The sequence below is a fragment of the Scaptodrosophila lebanonensis genome, unplaced genomic scaffold (assembly GCF_003285725.1).
Source record: "Scaptodrosophila lebanonensis strain 11010-0011.00,11010-0021.00 unplaced genomic scaffold, SlebRS2 tig00000001-arrow-pilon, whole genome shotgun sequence".
Taxonomy (NCBI): Eukaryota; Metazoa; Arthropoda; class Insecta; order Diptera; family Drosophilidae; genus Scaptodrosophila; species Scaptodrosophila lebanonensis.
This window is the reverse complement of record NW_022060529.1, coordinates 612,518-639,392: the sequence shown is the minus strand read 5'-3', so window position 1 is coordinate 639,392 and position 26,875 is coordinate 612,518. Positions and strand designations below refer to the sequence as shown.

At 36.0% G+C, this 26,875-nt stretch overlaps 1 protein-coding gene across 1 annotated transcript; it reads left to right on the top strand.

The window, feature by feature from the left end:
* The first annotated feature begins 17,122 nt into the window (after positions 1 to 17,122).
* Positions 17,123 to 25,015, top strand: LOC115634472 (neuropeptide CCHamide-1 receptor). The gene is made up of 8 exons (XM_030532199.1): positions 17,123 to 17,448; positions 21,492 to 21,718; positions 21,793 to 21,896; positions 21,979 to 22,191; positions 23,032 to 23,135; positions 23,595 to 23,732; positions 24,603 to 24,743; positions 24,808 to 25,015. The coding sequence occupies exons 1-8, from the start codon at positions 17,123 to 17,125 to the stop codon at positions 25,013 to 25,015; spliced, it is 1,461 nt and encodes a 486-aa protein (XP_030388059.1).
* Positions 25,016 to 26,875: the final 1,860 nt, after the last annotated feature.

The window sequence follows — 26,875 nt, the reverse complement described above, 5'->3', positions numbered from 1 at the left end:
GTATAAGATTCATGTGTGAGAAATGACATTAAAATCGACAATACCACTTTGGCTTGCTGGCATATATCACTGTTTTTGTTGGGGATTTTTTTTTTCGATTTTCTGCTGTTATTTAAGTTCCGTTTACAACGCAATCTATTTGGCGTTTTCTGTTACTTTTTTATTTTGGGGTTGCTTCGCATCCAGCACGTTGCCTCTATAAATTTGCGATTTGTGCCCTTTACACAAGGAGCATGAAATTGGTAGTATGTATTTGTATTTCGGCAGAATTGGGTACGGCCCAAGGCACTTCTCTGCCCAACACACAAAAAGTTTACCAAACACATTTTGCTCTTTTGTTTCAAGTCGAAAAAATATTAGTGTTTACAACTCAATTTCCATAGTCCTGACAAATATTTCTGTAATTGTTCTATCGTGAGTTTTGTGCCGTTGGCCATTATTTTAGGAAAAAGAAGAAGCAGTTCAATAAATTTACGCGTAATCTTACATGAAACAAAATCTGACCTACCTGTGAAAAACTCGCGGCGATTGGGCGTATCGCAAAAAAAAAAAATGTTTACACTAACTGTCTGCTGTCGATTCATCACCTGAACACATTTAAAACTTTGTTTATATAAGAAGCGTTATTTTATGTGTTTTCTGTGCGCTGTCGTTGTTGCAAATTTCACATCGTATTTTTAGTAACAAGTGCGCCTATTTTATAATTAGATTTGACAGCTAATCATCGGAAAAACATTCGGAAAAGCCTCTATACATGCAAAATTGCATATAGACGTATACATCCTTGAAACAGTAGTTAAGCAACCCCATAAAGTTTCCATAAATTGTCGTTACGCCCTCGACTATTTTCCGATGCCATTTAAACTGTGCACATTTTCCTTCTGCCAAAGGCTAATAAATGGCACGCGTTCAGCTTCAAGCAATGCTTAAACAACAATAGCAGTTAAACCTGCTACAACAACAACAATACTATATAAGAAGTGCACGCATTGCAATTGCATCGATGCACACTAGGCCACAAAAGTATGATTTTGGTACAATTTCCAATTGACTTTTAATTTTAATTGCGAAATACATAAATTACATTTCTGTGCTTTTTATATTCAAGGATATTTGCTCCATTGCCCTCTTTTTTGTTCCTTTTTTTGCAAGCGCTTGGGTTTCTATTTATATATACAATTCTGTTTTTGGAACGGCCAGAAATTCCTACAACGTATTCTTTTCTTTAGAAAATAAATTTAGAAAAGAAGGAATCTTTGACCTCGTTAAGCGAGCAAGCGTTGCGTTTGTTATACAGAAATTAGACACTTTATTCGGTTATCTCTTTACCAATCATTATTGTACATTTTATTCTTATACTTTTCATTACATTGGGGTATTTCTTTGACAGGAGCTATTAAGCTTTAATTGCTTGCATTCCGTGTCATAGCAAATTTATGTTTAATGTTATACAGAGTCTTTAGCTAGATTGTCATACAGTTTTACGAATTTCTCTACATCAGGTTTATAAATATTATTAAATTATTTTTCATTAAAATAATTTCCAAACAAATTCAACATTAAATTTTTTTACGTCTATATTTATGAAGAAAACCGAATAAGAATAGTCTTAAGTTTTAACAAGACCTGAAAATAATGTTTTTTAAAATTAATCTTATGTCGAAGTAGCCAGTCACTCTCCCATAAATTATTTGTTGTATAAAACTATATTTTGGTATATCTTTGTAATGGGTTTTAATTAATATAACATTTAATTGATGACATTCTTGTATAACGAAAAAATGTTGTGCCTCACATTCCGGCGGAAAAAACCGGAAAGAAATCATTTCTTTAAAATGTTCATTGAACTTTTGTATTTATTTTAATGTTTGCAATACCTTAAAAAGAAAAGAATATACACAAAACCATGCTGGCAAGAGGAAAATAATGTTGTTCCAGCTGAGTAAATTGATGACATTTCAGTTGGATACACTTTAGAACAGTCACCATTTTTCGATTTGTGGTTCAGTGTGCCGCGCCAAGTATCTATTTCTTCATGAATTTTAAAGTGTTTCGTTGTGGCTGCATTTTTTCATTAGCCGGCTTACTGGCAAGTGCCTGAGGGTTGTCGGTTGATGGTGGTCGGTGGTTGGTGGTTGGTGGTTGGTGGTCGGTTGTTGGCAGTCGGGTGCCCATTGCGGCTTAGAGCTACAACTCATAAATTGCAACGACACGCAGCATGGAAAGGGTGTGTTTTGTAGGTTGGTTTTTGCCACTATTGCTTGCTTGGCTTTTACTAAATGCGAATTAAAGATTCTAGAGCAGTTGATGCAGGACAGCATGACAGAACGTACTTACTGTATAAAACATACAACAACAAGTCAGATGCAAAGCTGTCGAATCATTCCCCAGAAGAGTCACTTTCAGTTGATACAGCGCGTTTTTTTTTTTATACCCTGTACCCGTAGGGTAAAAAGGGTATATTAGGTTTGTGCAAAGTATGTAACATACAGAAGGAAGCATCTCCGACCCCATAAAGTATATATATTCTTGATCAGCATGACGAGAGAAATCGATCTAGACATGTCCGTCCGTCTGTCCGTCCGTCTGTCCGTCTGTCCGTCCGTCTAGATGAACGCGAGGATCTCAGAAACTATAAAAGCTAGAATAACCAAAGTTGGCATCCAGATTCTCCTAGGTCCGAGTAAGGACGAGTTTATTTTATTTTTTGGAATTTTCCCCCCCTTCCCCCGCTACAGAATTTCGTCAATAACGTCCACATTTCAAATGCTACCTAAACCAAACTTTGCACACATAATTAATATATAATTGTCTACTGTTGTTTAAAATTTTATTCAATTCGGTCAATTCTAAATAAAGTTATTAGCAAAACAAATTCTCGCCAGTACAACCCCCCCAAACTGCAGCAACAAGTTTGCTCTTCTTCTTCCTCTTTTTGCTGCTGCTATGGGCGCATATAACTCAGTGACGGAAGTTTACCTGGGTACAGGGTATTACACTGTCGGGCTTGCTCGACTGTAGCGTTCTCTCTTGTTTTGTTTCAATTCAACATAAAAAATGTATGAGCTGCAATGGAAATGTTTTGAAACGGAAATTGTATTATCGAAGCAGTCGTATGTATAAAAAACTAAACGAAATGTAAGAATTGAAATGTATATGGCCTTAATCTTTAAAAATATTGGAAAACCATTGGTAATTGCATTGCAAAGTCCGGCAATTAGAGGCTATGTTTCGACGTGCATATAAATGCCTTGCGAATGAATTGTGGTGGGACTATAAATGATAATATGACATTTAAATGTGAAAAAGTTGGTCAAAACTCGGTATAAATAACTGGTCTAAAAAATAATTCTTAATTTTCAATTTATTAATGATTGACAGCTCATTATCACGGTTTCTTTTCCCATTTCCCACAGCATTTTTGTGAATATTACTTTCGAAATGTGGACTGAAAGCAAGAGTTTTTGAAATTGAATTTAATGCTTAACTAAATACGGGTAATGCAAAAATAATGCTGGAAACTTTGATGTTTTCTACTATACGTTTGTGTCTAAAAATGACTCCGAACGTGAATGGTTCAACATGTCCGTTAAATATATTAAAGGTGCAAATGGTATTTGCATTTATACAGCAATGGTAGCATTCAACCTTTGAATCTTTATAGCGCGTTACAGCCTCAATTGACAAGTATACTTTATGACTGAATGTCTTAACATGCGAAAGCTGGCCAACAAGCTGCCAACTAACTGTATTGCTAATACATATGAATGACATCCATTTTATTTCTATGAGCCATAAATTTCTATAATGCGGTTTCGTTACGTGTGACGTTTGGGTGATGTACAAGTAAGCTGGCAGTTGAGTAGACGTACCACAAAATTGCGGCCAATTATGTAGAAAATTAACAAGAAAATCCAGGCTAACTGCACGAGATTTATGCGATGAGGTCGCACTTAGCTAATACATACTGATGGTAAGCCGTGCTGCGCTACAAATTTAATCCACTTGCCTATGGCCCAGCATAATCCTACACTAGCAACTACGCATCACTCGGCAATCGCGAATTGTATGGTAAAGATGGAAAACTTTTGCATAAACATAAACAAATGAAATGCTACACATATAAATAAGCCACGCAATGATTTGAAACAATGGGACTTTGTGGGATGTAGGATGTTATCGAAAGTGGCGAACAGGCAAACAAATTGCGTGAACTTTTTGGGGTTCTCATTTATAGCGTTGCATTTTATGTGTGTTTCAATTGAGCACGTCGTATTGTTTATGTAGTTTTCTGGGGCTTTGTTTTCACTTGAAGCGAACACGCGTACAAACGCACACCTACTCAGGCACTCATGTCGCATGCGTAATATTAACGAGTTGACGCTTGGCACACAGCACACAATCCTTAAGTGCTCTGAGCCACAATCGGGTGAAATTATTTTTGGTCTTGTGTGCAACCCCCCTATACTGGAACTGACAGAGCTGTTAAGTGGAAGCCAGCAAAAGCCAATCACCACAAAATACCAAATAAATAATGCCGAACTATTCAAGTGGCTTTTGTCTGCCAAAATTGTTTGACTCCATTCTATTGTCATTTAAGGTAAAAACTTTCTCCCAAAGTCTATTTAAAAAGTTGCCGCAAATGCCAGGTAGAAAATGCTAGCGACTTTGAGTTAAATAGCTTTCAACTGCGGTGGGAATGCGATAAATTGTTAATCTATACAAGGCGTGCGAATTTTGTGACTTATTTGTTAGGGTTTTAGACTGGTTTTCATCGATATATAGATATTTTTTAAAATGGATGGACATGGAGGTAGGCTATGAACAAATAAAAAAAAAAAACTATCATTAAATTCTAGAATATATCTTTATGTAGTTGAAAACGTTTTTAATATTTAGAAATTTAAATTAAACTAAGTTCCAAATATTAAAATAGTATAATGTAAATTTTTACGTTTTTTAAATACTTAAGTAGTAAATGTATGATGTTGGTAAATGAATTTGGTGCTCATGTAGTTTTTCTTTCAACGAAAAATGGAAGGATATTTGAAAAAGTTGTTGTGTGCTTCGATAAGCGACATTCACTTAACAAAGATTTTCATGCATAGGAATTTGTATTCTAATTAGTTATGGAGAAGTTGGACTGCATTTGGCAATTGTTTGCTCTTTTGCCAGGCGCCATTTTAAATTCGAGCTCCCATAAGTATGCAAGTCTTTTGGCAAACTGCAATTAGCTTTATTAACCGCAAAAACGTTGTAACTAAATTGCCGAAAGAGAATTTTTTTAATGGTGTTTTCTTTGTTTTGTTGTGTAATTTGTGAAATGAGGATTGCAAAAAATTCCACTCTGCTGTTCTTTTTTTATGAGCGGGTGACCTTCGCTTGCTCTGGCAAAATATTGTTTGTAATCTCATTAATTAAAAGGGCCAGGCTAGACATTTTCATTCTGCTCTTTGCTCTAAACTGGCAAGACAGTTTTGATAAGCACCCGTACACGCGGAATTAATGAAATGGCAGCGGCTTTTACTTTTGCCATTAATATATAGGAGAGCGGGAAGTGAAAAGTGATGTGCGGCCCTTAGCTGAAATTAATTTATCGTTTCATGTCGCTCTGAATTTAAGTGTAAATGCAGGGCGTGGGTGCTAGAATGTGCAAGTGTTTGTGCAGCTGAGGGAACTTGTGCAAGCTGCACAATTTTCAGACTTTGAGAGAAGTTTTTGTTGCATTCCGGCTAAAACATATATACATACATACATATGTAACTGGTATAAAGCTACCTTACATAAATACCTAGCCATTTAAAATCATCTGTTATAAAATAATTTTAAAATTATAGAATATAAAATTATAAAATATAGTTGTTCATTTAAAGTTTTGATTAATTTAGATTTTTAATTTAAAATAACATTTTAATTTCCTAAACTTCAATTGCCTTTGAAAGTGTTTAACTTTATATGTTGAAAATTATTTTAATCTCTGGTGATATAGTATTTATATAAAATAAATTGTAACAATAGTTGTCTTTGGTTCATGGTATATAACTCATCCAAATTTATTTAATGATAACAAATATGTTTAAAGGTGCGTTAGCTTAAAAAACCAAAGTGATTCATATCAGACTTGATTTAAATATTTCAATGGTATACACAATATTCAGTTACAGCTTCGTAGCGACGATGTTTTTGGCTAAAGCCTTGAAGACTCAAATATGGAATGTGGCTTAAAGTGCTGCTTAAATTCTCCTTTCGCTTTGCCCTGAAATTATACAAAGGAGGAGAGCGGCTTACATGCCAACATAAAAAAATATCTAAAAATATCTAAAATCTCATGGTGAATATAAATTCATAGTTGTTTAGGACTCTTCTGAAATATAAGACATGGAATACGGCTTCCGTTTCTTGTTATTCATAAAACTTCCACAGAAATAATTGTGGTTAACGAGCACACAGCTAATAAAGCTTTAGTATCATGTTACATGCCTAGCTAATTGCAGTTCCCGTGCCACATTACCTATTTACTAATTAAATTGATGAAGTTATCTTCAGGTCAAATGCTTGCTAATAATTGTCTTTAAGTAGGCATTAGTTGAAAAGCAAAAGAGAACAATGTGTGTACGTATAAATATATCTCTATATGTGTACAAAAGGAAAACTGAGGTATTATGCCGATATGCATATACTCGTATATAAAACAAGAGAGAACGCTACAGTCGAGCGAGCCCGACAGTGTAATACCCTGTACCCAGACGAATTTCCAGAAGCAAAAAGAAAAAGAAGAAGAAGAGCGGACTGCGGACTGATGCTGCAGTTTGTGGGCGTAGTACCGAAGTACAATTATTTTGCTAGTAAGTTTTCTTAGAATTAACTGAGTCGGATGAAATTTAAAACAAAACTATAGAATTGTATATATGTAGATTATGTGTGCAAAGTTTGGTTAATGTATGGTTATGTGGACGGTGTTGAAAAAATTCTGAGGCGGGGGAAGGGGGGAAAATTCCAAATAATAAAATAAACTCGTCCTTACTCGGACCTAGGAGAATCTGGATACCAACTTTGATTATTTTAGCTTTTATAGTTTCTGAGACATCGTCTGATCGATTCGTCTGGTCATGCTGATTAAAAATATACATACTTTATGGGTTCGGAGATGCTTCCTTCTGCCTGTTACATACTTTGCACAAACCTAATATTTCTTTTTTACCCCTACGGGTACAGGGTATAAAAACGCGAAAGTAAAGCAATAATACAATGCTCTTGAATATTACACGCACAAACTCATGAGGTATGCGAGCGCTTGTGTGTGTGTATGTGAAGTACTATGTCTGCCATATGCAAAGTACCCACATACTTATATATATGTATATGTATATATAATGAAGACATATGGAATTACGCTATGGAGATGCTCCAGCATGAAACTCAGCACTTCTTTCGGCTGCCAATGGCATTGTTGTTGTCATTGTTATCGGCGCCGTTCTCTTTCATCTTCGCTGCATTTTAATTAAAGCTTTCAGTAGCACTTACACATATTTATATTTGAATGTATTATGTGTGTGTATATGTGTAATTGTGCGCATGCATGCATTTTATTTTGTCATTGAATTGTGCACCATTCGCGGTTTTATTGCCCTTGTCGCGCTCTCGGGCTAATTGCTCGGTAAAAGTGGTCGCGGTTTCGTTGGGGTTTTTAAGCTCAAAGTAAATCCGGGTCGTCTTATGTTACACCCTGCGCTCTCCATTGACTGTGTGCATGCAAATGAAGAGTGCTGGTCGTGATTTATGAACTTGAGTAATGGTTTTTACATAGGAGATTGTCCTTTTTGTTTTCGTAAAAACACGCGCAGATCTTTAAAGTAAGATAAGTATTCCTTTTTTGTAAATCACCGTTTTCTTTGGGCTTTTTACTAGCCAAAGTGTGTGTACTCGTGTTGTTTAAATTTCATTTTTTGCGCCAGCATTTTTATTAGCGAATAGCCAGAGCTACAACTAAATTGTTGGGCAATTTGCATAATTTAATGCTGATAGCGCCAACAGCTGCTTTTTTATTTTATTTTGTGCCATTTGTTTTGCTCTTAATTTTTTGTAGTTTGTTGACATTTCTTTGATGAGTCCGGCCGCTCCAATACTATTAAGAATTCAGCAGTTGGGGCGGAACTGCTGGCAGTTCGCCACATAAATTTGTTAGTCAGAGGCGTGCTGAGTGTCAGACAGACGAGCGCCACACACACACACGCACACACAAACACACGCACATTTGTATCCACCCAACAAATAAATACACACGAACACATCAGGAGCACATATATCATTTTCATTTTGTAATTTGTCTCTCACTTACGCCCCTCTTTGCTGGGTCCTGTCCTTCCTTCGGTCCATTTCTACACGATGGCCCCAAGTTAATTGGTTGGGTGTCAGAAGTGGCAGGCGACGATGGCGGCGTCAGCGACTCGTCTCGTATTAAATTACATGACAGCTTACATAATGTTTTCCGGTCTCCTCTCCTTTCCCCTTCACTTCACTTTCCTTCCCACCCTCCGATGCCCCACACTTCAAACTCATTAAATGAGTGAAAATGCGCCGAAAGCTGTCACTTATGAAAAATGTGGCCATTCAAATTTATTTCATATACTCGCAAGACTCATTTTACGTTTTCGCTTAGCGCCGCTGCTTTGTTTACTTTACGTTTTTGGCCCAGTTAACATGTTGAATAGCGAGATAGGTAGATAGCGGCGCTTAAAGCTGCACCAAACGTGCCGCATGAATTCAACAAAATTCTGCTCAAGTAATTCGGCGGTGCTTTGCTCACAAACTCATTCTCGATGATATAATTGCGATGCATAATTACATGCCGTGCAACAATAATTCGTTCCCTTGATCATAAAGTCTGCACACAGGATATTGGACGAGTTCATTGGGTGATGAAATGCTGAGCTGTCATGTCTCCAATAAAATGCGTAGACATATCTACATATTAAGATAGCTCAAAACAAAACTGGTTATTATGTTGTCTTAAAGACGGTTTGCATTTCAAATTGAAACTTCCTTCAAGTATTTTTCTTTCAATCTTTGATTTACTGACTGGGAAATTGCTCAAGTCTTACTTAATATGTGTTCAACCATTTAGATTTAGTTTAGTTTTGCTATAAAAGGACTTCGTTTTACATGGTGCAGAATTTGCATTTTTCCTCTTTCTGGTTATAAGTATAATGAGGGTCTGTCTTTTACCTTCTGAGTTTTTTAATTTACGGCCTTCCACGGGTTAGCATTTCGCCGCCTTCCCTTTTAAAAGGCTTTGAAGAATATCACGTTATTCAAATATAAATAGTCACAGCTACATTATTTTTCAAGAAATAAATAGTAAAATGTAATGGACCGTGCATTATTACAAAATGTCCGCTACTTATCCGCCATTTTGTTTACTTGTTAAATTAGTCAGAGTAAATCGATTCTTTTCTATCCTTGACCCCATTTTGTGTTTTATGTGCTTTAAAATAAAAATAAAAATTGATTGCGAGTAACAAAACAGGTAACAAATCTTTAACACCTTTAACACATTAGGGAGAGTTCTCTGTTTATTTTATGAATTTCAAACTATTTTTTCAGTTTCCACAGTCAAAGTAAACGGTTTGTTTTGTTTAACTTAGTCCCACCTTAGTATACGGTATGGAATAAAAATAACTGTAGAACAAGTAAGCTTTTCAATTTCAAATCTTAAATTCTGTGTACACCCATCAAAATTGTCCAATTATGTTCACAATCGCAGCCGTAGCAATTTTCCCCACTTATATTGCATATCTCTGTTTAGCTTTATGAGTGCGTCCTCGTCAAATTGTTTTGCGACTCTCTGTTGTTTTTGGGATTTTTAAATTCCGCGTTATTATAGTACATGTACTTTATTTTATTTTATTAAAATGGCTGAAAATGACTTTGACTGCCGATTTCCGCACTGGGAAACATAATTTTGAAAGCATACTTGCGGGCTGCGGCAGGAAATGCCAGCCAAGTGCTCATCACGCAATCCTTATCTGTAGTGAGCAATACAATCGCACTGTTGCTGTTCGCGTTCTGTTCCTGCCTTGTTGTTGCTAAGTCGTGCATTTGTTGTTGTGCCAGCGCGAGCCACATTTCTGAAATACTTTTTGTTCACATTAAGTGCAAAAAGACAAAACGATTTGTGTGATGGAAAAAAGCGTAAACTACTGCAGAGTGATTCCATAATCCAGCGTACACACAAGCGAACAATTTAATACGCATGTTGTATTTCAATGACTTCAAAGAGGATTTAAACTTGATTGTTTATTGCAAGTCTGTAGTTGGTTTCATGCCATTCATGTTTGGCATTTGCGTTAAGGCGCGCAGAGTGCTTGTGGCTTCAAATGTGGGTTAAAGTGAATATTTTTAAATGAATATTAAAGTTAAATGAGTAAAGAAGAAGAAAGTAGTATGAATAATTTCGAAGAGAATTAAAATAAGAACCACCAAACGTTACTCTCAATATGTTAAATATCACATTAAAATTAATTAAAAACATTTACGGCCTTATTTTCCAGGCCATGCCTTAAGAAATTCAATAAATGAAATTAAATTTCCTCATTTTACTTTTTTATCTACCTTTAAAAATAGCCACCACAATTTAATATTGATCCATTTGTATTATTTTAGGATATGCTGTCTAAACTTGAACTGACATTATTTCCCTTTTAGAAAATACATTTGTTTTATTATTACTTTTCATTTGTGCTTGCCATTTAGAGATTTACGTGTATGCCATATCTTTTGCATCTAATTTTGTTGGAGTTTTGAATATTTCAATTAGACAACGATAAGTGTGCGCAATATCTCAGCAGATTCAATTACAGCTAAGCCAAACATTATTCCAACGGTGAAAAATGTGCTGAGAAAGCTTTAGGTTGTACCCCAATCCAAATATTTCATTTGTGTGTGTGAGTGCTTTGTTACTACAAAGAATGTTTGGTATATGAAATATTACACATGCACACAGCCTCATAGCTGCTGAGGTGAACGACAAACCTGGCTACGTGGGTGGGTGGCAGGGCGCTTCTTTTATTTATTAGCAAATATTTTTCGAATGTGGCAGCCACGTGGTTCACCATTGAGTCCAAAACATTTGCTGGCAACTTACTTAAATGCATTTATTATGGCGCATTAAGCTTCCGACGCACTGACAGATAAGATTTTGATAGATAGCTGGCCAGTGTTGCCGCCGTGATGATTGCGGTGCGTCTGTTTGCATTGAGATAAAACACCCGGCTTTAGTGCAGACCAAAAACATTGACAGATTTTAAGTGGCATTTGTCTCACTGATAAATTGCATTGATTTATCATAAAAAAGCAAAAGCTACAACAACAAAGAATAGCTCTCTGCTAGCTCGTAGTCTATAAATATGAATATATGTCTGCGTGTGCTTCGGACAGATGTTTGCCTGATAAGCGACAAAGCTTTCCTCGTTCTTGTCCATAAATCAACAATGTGACAAAATTCGGACTTTTTGCATAGGAAATAAGCTGTTGCTATTGACACAGGCTAACAGGTTTATTTATGCTCCCTAAATATAGAACTAATACACTCTAACGTCTTTAAACAGATGTCCTTTTACTAAGTCTTTAAATCATGTTCGCATGTAAAAGCATTTTAAACATTTAACAGATAATTTGCTTTTAATATTTCTGTCAAATAATGCCCAGCAGATGCGACTTCATCTGCCTTTTGAAACAGTTACTTGCAAGCTTAAAAAGCCAAAAAGGCACATACATTTGCGCAACAATCGAAAAAGCCTTAAAGTGATTGTCAACTTAAACCTAGTCGTCAGAGAATCTATTTCAGTTTAATGAATAAATAAATACAAGCTTTATTTACCTATCAAACAAAATCATAAAGTAAACAGCACAAATTTTCAATTAGCTAACCGTTAAGCTAAGTGCATGTAATGCAGTTTCACTTGCCTTGTATTAAACTGAATTAAACGTTAAACGACAGCAAATAAAAGCTTAAGCCTCCTGGTCCTTAGCACCTACACAAATAAATTGCTGTCACAATGGATTTGGTTCATTGTGGTATATACAATTTACTATTACTCGTATATACGTACATACTTGCGAGAATTTACTTTATATTTAAATTGATGTCTTTGTTCTTCGCCAAAACATAGGCAGCAACGGGGGATTCGGCTTTCTGTGCTATTAAAAGGTCTTTGTTCATTCACAACTGGAATCTGGAATTTACAATTAAGTAAAAGCATCAAATCTTCATTATGGCAACAAGGAGCATTTATTTAAAATCAATTCAATTTTCAGCAGCCACAGAAGCCACCAAATTTAAATAATAAAAGAAAACCTTGACACGTGCCTGCCTCCCATTGCTAGTTTTCGCTTAGTATAGTACGCTATGGTTGCTTTTCTTACCCAAATAAAAACTCCACGTCAGAAGGGTGCATCATTTTTAATATCTTATTTATTATATGTAATATTAATATTACTCATACTTAGCAAGAATTAAAAATGTTGTGTCTCATTAATTAATGCAGCTTGAATAATTGGTTAATTGATTTTATGTGGATTCTCTATCAATCATAGCCATTGAGTAGCAGCTTCTGGAAAATAATTAAGCAATCATCCAAGAACATATGAAAACCAATCATATTACTTATTTAATTGTGTTTTACTTCATAAATAAAGAGTGCGTCCTTGGATGGATTTTTAAATAATTCAGATTCAAACACATATAAAAATAGCGCTTAAATTTTGCTAAAAAAAATTAGATTTCAGGTCCATTTAAAATATGAATGAATTTGTCTTCCGGGCTATGCACATTGTAGTTCTTATTATTACATTAAAAGAACATTATAAATGAATGAGAAAGTAGCATGTTTATACATAAATACAGTTATACAGAATAACTACAGTTGGTTGGTATGCTTACAATGTTATAGCTGCCATTTAATTTAATGGCCATTTCTCAAATTATCGAATGAAATATGATTATTTCGTAAAAAATTTGCTAGTTATACTCTGTACATTTAATGTACAAAGTATATATATTCATGACAAGACGAGTCGATCTAGCCCTGCCTATCTGACTGTCCGTCCGTCTGTCCGTCCGTATGAACACCTGGATCTCAGAGACTATAAGAGAGAGACACAAAATTTTACCCAAAGATGCCTTATGTGTTTACGCTATACTAATTTGCTTTATTTTTTTGATTTCCCCCACTTCCCCCCTAGGGTGATTTTCCCGATTTTCCGATCTATATCTCGGAGACTATAAGACCTAGGGATACCAAATTTTATTCCCAGATTCCCTATACTTTCAATTTGTGATTATTAGTCGGTATGCCAAGTTTGATCATGATAATCCGATTTTAAATGAAGGTATAGCCATATATAGGTTCTCTCTGCTCAAGCGCTGCCGCTGCCTTCATTGAACTTTGGGCTGCATACATGCTTACACAGACACGAATAGACACGCATAGACATGCGTACACTCACATAGACACAATTCCTATGTAAATGTGTAATTATGCACCCTCATTTCTACAATTATTCTACACATATGTATAGAGTATTTCAAAGTCGGGACACCCGACTTAAGCTTAAGCTCCATAAACAGGTGCTTATAAAAGAGTTTGAAAGTTTTTATATTTATGTGCACATATTTTAAAACGAAACAATTGTTAAATGTTTAAGAAATGTTTACTTTCTAGACGCGTAGAATATTAATCAATCAAAAATGCTTGAACGGATAATTTAATAATTTAAGGCAGCCCGTCTGCATTGTTATTGAATAACAATATTTAATTATTCAACGAATACATTGCGCAAGGGGTGGTTGCGTAATAAGTTAAGGATGTACCTCATTGTTCTTCGCCTTCGCTTGATTCTGCTCCTCAATGCCAGTTTATGACGCACAGCTAATTAAGTTAAGTTTTCGCATAGGAAAACATTCGCGGCTATGTTGTAAGCATCCAAGTTGCACAATGGGCTTATCTAGCATTAAATTTCGAAAAAGTACTCGTACAAGAGTTTTTTAAAGTTATGCATCGGTATATAACAACTGCTTAGCTATTCTGCTGCCCCTTCTAAATCCAACATTGTCGATGTAAAAGTTTCTCCAACTCATCAATAAAGTTTTGTGTGAATATTTTAAGTGGCTTTAACTGCAATTTGTTCATCATTGCAATGTATACATTTTGTTGTAACCTGCCCTTCTTGTGAGCTGATAAGTTTCACTTAATTTATTTACGATCAAAATTGTTTTTTAATGAATTTATGGCGTGGCAGCAAAATTGCATTGACTAATTGTATAGCACACTAAACCAATAGCATTAAATGACTGCCGTTATTTACGACGAGCAGCAACAAGCAGCCGCTGTCCAACGTATAATGGGGCGTATGAGCAATTTGTATTTCAATAAATTATTATACGTGCGTTATATGTGCCTAATTCTTATACATATATACACGAAATTCGCGTGCAAAATAACGTGGTATCTGGTATATACTGTGTGTGAAGTGTGCGCTTCAAACTAATATAATGAGATAGTTTCATTTCGTTCCTAAATACATCATACTTGTAAACAAATACCTAAATGTTTACGAACTATTTTTATGAGTTCTTCTAATGGGGCGCTAATTTTGCATAAAATAAATTGCACAAGCTTGACTAACTTGCACAACTTGAATAATTTGATATTTCAATCGAAGATATTAGAGGTATTCTTTCCCTGTCAAAATATTCTCCATTAGTAATTTATCTTAAGCTTAATGACTGCAATAAAATAAAATATTGAGATAAAATATTGCTTAAAATTAATTTAAAACTTTTCAGCCACTAGCAAACTAAAAAGGTTTGTGGGTAAGTTGCCGAATTTGTTTCCTCTCGCATTTTATTTGACTTGTTTCATCATTCAAAACATAGAACGGTAATAAAATATTTGCCGGCATTGAAATTGTGAAATCAGGGTTTATGGCTATGTTAGGCGATTCTGTCGAAAAATTGTAAATTTACAATTAAATTATCCTTTTCTTCGCTCATTGCTCATGTACTCAATAGCTTTAAAATTGCAAATATTTCAATATGCGTAAATATACGCTAAGCAAAATTTAACTTATTAAATTAAAGTCCTTGGCGTGCTTTAAGATTATTGCCAAGTGTGTTCATATAAAGAAAACTAACAACATAGATATTTGACAGAAACATAAAAATGTATTTGCATCTTAAGACATTCTTCCATTGAAGGCGTTTTTGTTGTTCTTATTTGGAAAAGTTCCAGGATAATTGCGGAAAAGTTCAATAAAAAACTTTTGTTTCCTGCGAGCTACTTATTATTTGTTGTTACAAAGATATCTCCTCCTTTTAATGCAAAACTGTATGTGCGCGTTGTGGAGTTAAAGCAAATACGATTTACTGGTCATTTTTAAGATATGTATTGTATGTACTTATGTAGGAGAACGTTGGATTCTAAAATATACAAATTGCATTACTTCTGGAGCTTGGATTAGAAGCCTTTAATGTACTTTAAGTTATACACATTTTTCGCGCAGTCTTAGGCATTGGCCACAAACTCGTTTGCACTTAATGCTTTTTGTAGAAAACCATGAGGACGTCTGCTACATTTCGCACGTCAGCAATGCATATCCTCTCACTATATTCCCTACCATTACGCACACACACATGGTTACATGGCTAAATGGCACGTAGCCTGCCATAAAATGTTACTAACACTATCAAATGCCTTCACCAGGCTGTAGCGTGGGTGTTGTAATTGAAATCCCTGCTTTGCTTAGTTCCGCTTTGTTGGCTCTCGACCCATCTAGCCTTCTCACTCATCGACACATTTGCGCTGCTTGCCTGACTCCTTTGCCACATAAAAATATGAAAAGTTCAGTATGCCTTCCCAACCCGGTTGACTACTTGGGGTATTTACTGTTTTCGTAGCTGAGTGCATAAACTAATGGTGGCTGGCTGCATAGTAAATGGGATGAAAGGCTATCAAAATACACAATCCACACCTGCAATGTCTGATCAAATAGCAATGCGTAACAAAACTTTAAAAACTTTAAGCTTTCCACAAACTAAAGGATCTTTGTAAAATGGTTATAGTGTGTATCGATAATAGAATTATTTTATTAGGAGCTGCAGAATAGAAAAATGCTAGCATTGCAATACAGCTATACCTTCCTTTATTTATTAACATCCTAATGTCAAAGTGTAGCATATTTTTAATGGTGTATAAGTTTGTAACGCCCATAAGGAAAACGTGGTAGGCCACATACTATTACAGGTACACCTCCTTCCATGTACACTTCCACAAAACTAATAAGCGTAGCCTTTTGCCTTTTGGGCTGATGTTATACTTGTGAAAGAGGTACATTAGGTTTGTGTATCAGAGAGAAGGCCGCATACATATATTGTTGATCATCATGCCGAGACGAATCGCATGTTAAAGGGTATTTCAGTGTCAGGCTTGCTCGACTGTAGCATTCGTTTTTGTTTATTTTTTCAACGAGGTTCCTCCCTTTTCATGCACCGCTTCGCATACAACCTAAAAAAAATCCTACAAATCCCATCAATAAAACACCCTGCGGTATAAAGTGATTGAATAACTGGTATATTGACTGCACTTTTAAGTCACTGACTAACTTGTGGCTTAACTTTGCTGGAGCATTTTATGGGCTTGAGCTAAGACCAGAAATGCAAAATCTGGAATAACTTTGTATGCAAAATCAATTAAAACTTTTCAGTTACTACGAGGAATTTACGATTTAGCATACTTCACGTATACACTGTTTCAATTCTATAATGCTAACATTGTTTTTTATTAATCTACTTGCAGCAACATGAAACATAATTGAATAACGAAATTACATTCGAGTCAGCGGATTTGCAAATCTGTTGAAAAATCCAACCTGAACAAATTGTGGGCGAAAAATATGATCCGAATTGCACCGAAAGTAAACGAAGTGTGCATAACTTTAATTAACATTCAATAAACAGACGAGATTGGCCAAATCGGGGCACATAGTCGGCCAACAAAACCATTGTTTATACTAAAAATAGGTGATGTCTAATTTAGTAAGTAACTTTGGAAGCACTTTTGTGGATATGGATACGCGCATGGAGCTGACACCATTAAACGTTACACGTGCCCTTTGGGAGTTGGCCTTAACGACCACGGCAAGCACCGCCGGTACATTTCTGCTTGATGGCAACAATGGCAGCACCAGCAATGGGAGTGACAACAATGGTGGTGCCAACCAGAGCATTGATGGCTCCGCCACAGAGACACCATACGTGCCGTATGGGCGACGACCAGAGACCTACATTGTGCCGTTCCTGTTCGCTCTGATCTTTGTGGTGGGCATCCTTGGGAATGGCACATTGATTGTCGTCTTCCTTAGTGTACGTCAGATGCGAAATGTGCCAAACACGTAAGTTTTATGTTGGGCGAAAGTTTTCGCCCATCAAGCACTTTAAAATGTTGCTTAAAATAATTTATTGCCAAGTTAAATTGAATTTCATATTAAGAGATGGTGTCGGCACGCTGCGACAAGTGGGTGTGTGGCAAATTATGCAAAAGCAAATGTCACTGTCCCCTGCCACATAATGAAGTTGCAAGTTTAACGCAAGCACACATTTACAGGCTACCCATATGGCGTCTTTCTTGTCGGCATTTTGCTAGAAAATTGCCTTCATTTACATACACATACAACTATATGAATACACATAGATACATATACACATACATAGGAACAAAAATATTCGTACGTCGGCAGCTGTTGATGTTGCCACAAAATACCAAATATTTTCAGTAGGAATTAGTAATTAGACTGTTTGTTTCGTATAAGCAGCCAGTCATAAATCAAAATATTGTAATTTGGCTGTAGTAAATTGCAGGACTGTCATTTTGTACATAAAATATAAATGAAAAGTGTTTTGCATAAAAATGTGTACTTAAATAAAAGTTACACTCAAATAGTTATACTCTGTACATGAAATATGCAAGAGTATATTAGGTTTGCGGGAGGTGAAAAATGTAACAGACAGGCAAAGTATATATATTCTTGACCAGCACGACAAGACGAGTAGATCTATGTCTGTCTGTCTGTCTGTCCGTATGAACACCTAGATCTCAGAGACTATAAGAGCTAGAGACACCAAATGTTGCACAAAGATGCGGTTTGTGTGTACGCTGTGCAAGTTTATTATTTAATATTATTATTATTTTTTGTTGTTGTTGTTTTGTCGGGTGGGTATTTAAGAGTTGAGCCCTCTCCGAAGCCGAAGATAAATAAAAAAAGCATAAAAGCCGATGGATACAAATCCAGCTCTAAAGCTATAAATTCTTTTTCAATAAAGTAAAGTGTATGAAAATGTTGATTCCATTGCTAAGTAGTTATAAATATTTCCGTATACATCCATCCATGCTCTTTATTGCTTCATTTTCCGGCATATTTAAGAATGTAAACGTTTTGCTCACCTTTACAACAGAGAGTAGATGTTGGGGGCTGTCAGTTGAGGAGTCTTCAGTAAGCATTCACAATTAATATATTAAAACATTACCAGCTTGTTTTACGACAGCAGCATTTGTGCACTTAGGAGTAATAGGCGGTGTTACAACACAAAAGGCAATTTTTATGTCACGCCAATCAACTGTGGCCATATGCTACTTGTATGTGCAAAAGCAGAACACAAATTGAAAATACAAGTATATTGAACAGAGACCTTGTCTCGTCAACTTACGCACGTTTAGGTAGCAGTCGCTGGCTGCGCCGGAGATGAAAGTAAATAATGCCAGGTGACCCACGAACTAAACTAGACTTGTTTGTTTTCAGGCTGAATGAACTTAAATTAGGCGTCTAAACAAAGACCGTATTTATTTCGTTCGGCATAAGAATCTTCTATTTCATTTGGCTTGAATATAACTCGATTTCGATTCATTTGGAAGCCACAGACAACATGCTCTTTGACGGAAGTAATCGAATTGAAGCTCCAGTAAGTGGAGGGAAATGTAAGCGAATACCAATATGTTTTCAATTGGGGACGCTGGGTGAAGAAAATTCACAACTTTCGCATTGGCCCTGTTTTATTGATTTACTGCAATTGATAATGTTCTGCCAATTTACACAAAAATAATAAAACACTACAAAAGCGGTGGAAAACAAAATCAAAGAGATCTTAGTGGCTTGTTGAGGAGTGTTAGGATTCAATTCGAGTTAAACTTAAAGTTGTGAAGCCGGTAGTAAATCTATATTGAATACTGCTATTGAATAATTTTTTGAATTTTTGATTTTTTTCAACGAAGTGAAATGCTGAATGTATTAATTATGTGTAATAACGGCTAGCATTTTTAACAGCGAGTCTGTCGCCGAACTTTCAAATCTTTCTAAATTTTTCCCTTCTTCTTCTGCGGGATCAGACATCAAGCTGCATGTGTTTTTAATAGGCAGTGCCTTCTTATACTCGTATCAGAGCAAACATGCTACTACCCTTTTACTCCAATGTATCGTACATATGTTGTTATAAGAGAAAAAATGCATTGCATTCGTTCATGCAATTTTAAACTCGAACGGATTTAATTACAGAAAATATTTCTACAACATTTCTGTAATCAGCCATATTTGATGAGGACTTAAATTATCATCTTCATTTATAAGTCTAAAGTCAGCCGCAGCTTGCCACATCAGCGGACAGCATCAAGTTGTCATCCAACCAAGACGAGTGCCTCGTTTTGTACTTAAGCTCTTGTGTTTTTCTTTTATTGGATGCTTGTGCTGTCAACAAATTGCACATTTATAAAATTAAAGTTGTTGCCCTTTTGTTCTTACTGTGGAATAAAAGTCTATGCTATTTCGGTGCTGCTTGTACAAATTTTAAAGTTGGCCCGATTCGGGAATATTTTATTGAAATTTTAATCAAATAAAATAAGTTAATCGTTCGTTCGTTGAAATCTTTAAAGCTGTAGTTCTTCTCTCTGCGCCTGGGCTCGATTTTGGGCGCAATGACTGTATTTAGTAATTTAATTGGAATGGAGCGTTCATGTAGCAAAAACATTGTATTTTGTATTTAAAAAATTATGATTTCTTTACCGTAATATTTTTATAAATAAATAATTTATGATTGCTATACGCGAAAGTTTATTAAAACGTTGTAACATCTGTACTTGCATCGGAATATGCAACATACTATACATACTATATGACAAAATGGAGGAAATGCAACGCGACTTTTTCGTTGCTTTACGCGTATCATTCCCCTTGCCGCAATTTTATGCATTTACGTGCTTCTCTGAATAGTTGATAGAGCACAACGCAGAGCCCTGATTACCACACAGTACCTTGCGGCATTTGTTGCCATTCGTTTGTGGCGCCCCTGTTCACGTATGCCAACTAAAAGTCGCACATTTCAGCGAACCGGAAATGTCAACTGATCAAATTACGTTGAAATTGCATTTCATGGTAGCACATTTGGCAGATGCGGGCAGCGTCCAAGGCACTTAAATGCAAGTCAAGCTGGGCACGGACCAGAACGAGCATCAGATCCAGACCTATACCCCCGGACGAAGATACTTATCATTTGGATTCTGGCTGACTAGGTGGTGGCTCTCTAGCTGTGCTGTGCTGTTGTTGTTGCAGAAAGAAAAATGTAATTTGGTGTTGCATTTCCACCAGCAGGCAGCAGCAAACAAACTGCCACATGAACCTTATTTATTATAGCATGCGGCGTTATGTATATAGTTGAAATGATATGGCCAACCAAGGAAAATTACTAGTGTACTGTATCTGATGTTTAGGTTAGTTTTGTTGCTGCTGGTGCTCGTCTCTGCAATTACTTTTTAATGAAATGCCATGCGGGTGTTAGTGTTAAAATGTATATACTATATGCATTTAATGCGACCTTATATAGCAAAATCATTATCTTTTATCAACTAGGCATTGTTGACAAATTGCATTGGAAGCCAAGTAAGGCGTACTCTTATATTTGGGCCACATAAATCGTTCAACAGGCAGGCAAACACTTCTGAACATGAAGGGCAACCACAGTGGTTAAGAACGCGTATTTATCTTAATAGCAAGCACATAAATCTCTTACACTTCACAGCGCGTACATTTTGGCCGTAGACAAGGCTCTAAAGGTTTATCGTTCATGAATACACATTCCTAATAGTAGCATTAAACTTTAAGCAAATTTTGTGGTCGCACAGGCACAAATTCAAATATATTTATAAAAAGGGCATTCTGCATTAATAATACTAAACGGCAAAATAGCTTTCGTTTTCTAAAATTAATAGTAATAATCGTACAAATTTCAGTTTCCATTTATAGTATAGTTTTTTAGACTATTAAAATAGCTTAGTTCCAGTTCTTAGCCTGCAAAGAGAGCAAATGAAAGCAGACTTTTTTAAATTAACAGTTGAATTAAATAAATAACCTAAGGTCTTTCTTATTAATTTCTTATTATTGCTTCCCCACAGCTACATATTATCGCTCGCTATAGCCGACATACTCGTCATACTGACCACTGTGCCACTCGTCTCTACTGTCTATACGGTGGACTCTTGGCCCTGGGGTAGTTTTCTTTGCAGCCTTTCGGAGTTTATGAAAGATGTGTCCATAGGGGTGTCGGTGTTTACTTTGACGGCGCTGTCGGGTGATCGTTACTTTGCCATTGTGGATCCATTGCGCAAATTTCACGCACATGGTGAGCAGCTTCAAGCCAATTCAATTTATTTCCTATACCTATGTTCATATATATTTAATACGCCGTTCACTCAGGGGGCGGTAAACGAGCCACACGCCAGACGCTTGCCATTGCATTGTCTATATGGTTGCTGGCCATTGTTTGTGGACTGCCAGCGTTGATTGGCAGCAATGTAAAGGTAAGGTTTATTGATTTAGCTAGTCCAGGAGCAATTGAGCCTGCATTGATTTCTTTACTTAACGTATTTGATTTGTCAATAGGAATTGCACATTAACAGTAACAAATCGTTTGAGATGTGTTATCCATATCCAGCGGCATGGGGTTTCCATTATGCCAAAACAATGGTGTTAATGCACTTTCTGGTCTACTATGCCATTCCATTGGTAATAATAGCTGCTTTTTATGTCCTGATTGCCTTGCATTTGATGTACTCAGCGAATGTTCCCGGAGAGATGCAGGGCGCGGTAAGACAGGTGAGTAGAGTTGAATTCTAAAATAGACTTACCTACAACTTCGTACAAAGATAATATAATGACACAATGATAACTTGTTAAGTATAAGATTATAGAATTAATATTTTGTACTTCAATTATTTATATGAATTAATATAAAAATTATGATTTAGAATTGGGGCAAATACTCTGACCCTGAACATACTTATATTAGTTTGATTTTTTTCATTTTTTAATTTTAATTTTAAAAATAAGCCATTAAACTTTTCCCTTGTTTTAATCAAAATTGATTTATCAATTATTTAAATAAAGTTCTTTAAAACAAAAAGGAGAAGTCATATTCTTAGTGAAATATCTTAGCTGTATTTTATCTGTTTGTGGAATGCGGGTTTGACATTTCATAATTCTAAGAACTGTTGGAGGGCTAGTTTAAAGGTTCGGGTTTTAAATTATTAGAAACCGTTTTTACAAACTCGTTGGCGAACTTTCTCAACTACCCAATTTCTTTTAAATAACGTTAGCTAATATGCATTTCTGTGTGTACATCCATGATTTAAACAACGTTAGAAAACGATCCACCCAAATGTTTATAATTCTTAAAACGAGAAAGTTTTACCAGGCAACTTAAAAATGCATTGCGTTTAACCAACATAAATTTAATAACTTTTACCGGGTATTGAAATTTTCTCACTAAAAACGACCGCATCATTAAGTATGCACGTAGATTTTTGTGCTACCGCGACTGATTCAACATAAAAAATAAAATAAAATCCCTCTTCACTCATCATTTTTTCCTCCTCTTTTGTGTTTTTTGCGCTCCGAAACTTTTGCCTAACTAAATTGGTGTTGTTGTTGTTTCAGGTTCGTGCCCGTCGGAAAGTAGCTATGACTGTGCTGGCGTTCGTTGTCATCTTTGGTATTTGTTTTCTACCATATCACGTCTTCTTTCTCTGGTTCTACTACTGGTAAGTGTTTCCCGTTTAAAGAGAGAGCGGCAGTTCGAGAGTGAAAGCCGACAAACGGATGTAACTTGTAGTATATAAAGAGGAAAAGAGTGGAGGCAGACACAAGGATTTGTGCACACTTGTGGTTGAGTTTGGCTGAGTGTGCTGGCCTTTGGCGACATACTATGTATATGTATGGTATAGTCATGGACGAGGCAACGCGGTACTTGTTTCCACACAAGCTCGAAAGTCAATTTGTCAATTCGACAAAAGGCACGCGCTCTCGAACACACACACACACACATCCATACACAAATATACATATATATTCATGAATTGGTTGAACCGTGCGTATGAGTAATGCGACAGTTTTCTCGACATTTTCTACGCTCGGTTCATCAATTTCTCGTAGTTTACTCATTGTTGGTTTATGTCTTCATATTTTTATCATCTATTATTTTGTTTTTATTGTACTTTCAGGCCCACAGCTCAGGATGATTATAATTTGTTTTGGCATGTGCTACGCATTCTGGGTTTCTGTTTGTCCTTTGCCAACAGCTGCGCAAATCCTGTGGCATTGTACTTTGTGAGCGGCGCATTCCGCAAGCATTTCAATAGGTATTTGTTCATACACTACAACTACAATGCAGCAGCATAGCAGCATGCTAACTTTGAGAAACTTTAAGCAAATGTAAATGTAAATTGTTATGTACATTTTTATCTCTAACTTTTAAACAAACTAACAACAACAATCCTAGAAGATTCGAACGTTGACACAAACAAAGGGCAGTGTGCATGACATTTAAAAATACGTGTACATATCCTTGATATGAAACCAACCAACAATCAAGCGAATAGAATGTGATGTTTGTCGGAATACAAATAATTCTTTTAACAATGCACAAATACTCAAACTCCTTCAAAGGAGAAGAGGCACTTGTGATTGCTGTTGATTTATATTAAGTTACTCCCTACAATAAATAAATGTGTATCGTCTTGCCAGAGAATTTTAAGCTATTTATGGGCCATTGAATTGATCGAATTACTTAGCCAGAACTCAAATACTAAAATAACCCCGACATAAATGATTGAGATGATAATAGGGAACCAATGGGTTTTTGATTCTCTTAAAACAAATAGTAGCCTAAATGCTTGAACTAATTATATCAATTATCTGATTACGACACCGAAGGGATAATCTATTTAAAGAGACAGCCTGGATACATGTTAATAGTGCCAAACTAACCCGATTTGGTGATTCGGGAACTACCTTTTTCTACAGATCAAAGAACACGACATAGAGATATAAAATTTAACATTTCTAATTAACAGTAAAAAAGCTAAAAATATAGTATATGAAACATAAGTGTCCCGAATATTATGGCGAATTAGTGATTAAAAATGCACGTAGGCACTTTAAAAAATGTATATTTAATTTAAGTTATTTATAAAAGATTTAAATACAACCTTGTCTTGCTATCTGTACAGATATCTTTTTTGTCGGGGCGTGAATGGTCGTCGCAAGAAACGCAACGACACCTTCTGCATGCATCGAGACACCTCCCTGACCAGTACCGCATCGAAACGTTATCAGTCGCGTCACTCCTGCTACCAGAGCACAATGCGAAGGTGAGTAAGAGCCACAGGTGAATTCAGGTCCTGAAGTACATGGTGTGAGTTTTTCATTACACAGCTGTCGCCTGCAAGAAACGACAACCATCACAGTCCTCCCAAACGGCAGTCAGAGCCACAATGGTCAGCACATGGCTGGAATGGCGGGGATGTCAATGTTGGCTCATAATGAGAACGGCTATGAATTTGCGCTTATGAACGAGTTCGGGGCCAAGCCGCAATCCCTGTCGCTGCCGCCACAAAGGCAGCAGGAGTCGCTGATGAATTGAAGCACCTGTTTAAAGGAACGGAGATTACAGGAAGTTCGAGGCTGCTTTGCGTCGCGTTGGGCAACGTCTACCCTAAACGGTAAACAGAGAAAATGGTTAACTGAAAAAGCTGTTTGCAGCCTTGAATATGTAAACAGAAACGAAGATACATTTCTTGTTGATTACCTTAGTTGGCTTCTTGTTTATTTATTTTGTACATATATTTAACTATGACCCTTATTTTTATATCAGCATAAATGTGTCAGTTCCATACACTTATTAAATTAAGCCTAAAGCTGCCAAATTGTTGGCATAAATATTAAACAAACTGCACTGTGTTTATGGCTGGCAGCAAAGTGCTAGTCATTTTTTATTGTTGCTGACACGCAGCTAAGAAAACTAGTATGTATTTTGAATGTAAGATAAAACTCTGTAAATATGAATATTTTTGTGTGTAAATTTTAAACTTTGTCTAAATAAATAAATGTTACAGATCGAGTACTTTGTTTTAATTAGTTAAACATATGGAGTGGGAGAGATGTCAAGTGCAGTGCTAATAGTAAATTATGTTGCCTGCTTTTAGGCTGCCGTCGAAATATTAGGCCACTGGGGGCCGTTGGAGAAACATATTTAAGTTTTGCCAATACCGTGGGTAATTTGTTATTATGTAAAAGAGTTGCCAAGTGCAGTGTCAATAGCGAATATTAAACCACTTGGGGCCGTCAGAGAAACATATTTAAGTTTTGTAAATGCCGATGGTAATTTGATGATGATAAATTATTATTAAAGCTTTATAAACTGGTTGTTAATCTGCCAGTCAAAGTATATCTTCTATTCTGTTAAATATTGTATTTTTATTACGTGAGTACAGTACAGTATTTATAAAAAAGCCGATGCAAAAATGGGTTATTAGCGTCAAAAACTCTAGAGAAAACTTTGCAATTTATAGGGCAATCTTAGCAAATAATTTGCTTTGCCTTAACCAGAAACTTAATCCATATAAAAGCACACACTACAGCACACACACAAACTCAAAGAGCGACCATGATGCTGATGCCTTGCCCGATAAGACTGAAGAGATTAATTGGCTTGCTGGCTTCTAGTCGAAAAGGTGTTTTGTTCAAACAAGTTGGCGGGCGTCAATTAGGGGTTGGGTTAAGTTTTGCAAGCAAATTGTTTAAATTTATATCTATTTTTGTTTTGATTCAATTTCCTGTGCTCACAATATGACGTCACTGCTGAACGGTCAAATAACTGTCACAAATGTGCGGCACTCAATCAGCTTAAATCAGTTGCACATTTAGCCCATTTATTTAAGTATTTGAGCCGACGACGTCATCTGAAATTAAATTACTGCTGCTTAGACGCGTTTCCAGCATACCAAATGCTTATGGAAATATTGAGCTGTCAACGACGTGCGGCGGATTTTGTTTGTTACTTTGCCGTCTGTGGTTCTGTTGTTATTTTCTGCTGTCTTCTGCTCTCATCATCACCACCGACAATAACAACAACAGCAACAAAACCAACAGCGAATTATAGCCACAAGGAGTAGCTACAGCAACACTTTTGTGACAGTTGTAAGCTTTGGCTTTTCAGAAGGTTTGTTTTTGTCGACTGTTTCGTTTTATACCCTATTTTGTACCTAGAAGGCTGAAGGGCATTTGTGATCAAATTGTGTGATATGTTCTTATATGTACTACTTACGTGTTAGTGTGGGAACTGCTTTCAGGTCCACAGGTTGTAGGTTTCTTAAGATTCACATTGCTATCCTCAATCGAGATCAATTAGGTTGACAAAATGACTGACTTTTAAAAATTTGAGATTAGTAAGATGTTTTCATACAAAAAACATATCTCACGCTTGACAAATTGTTTAAAATAC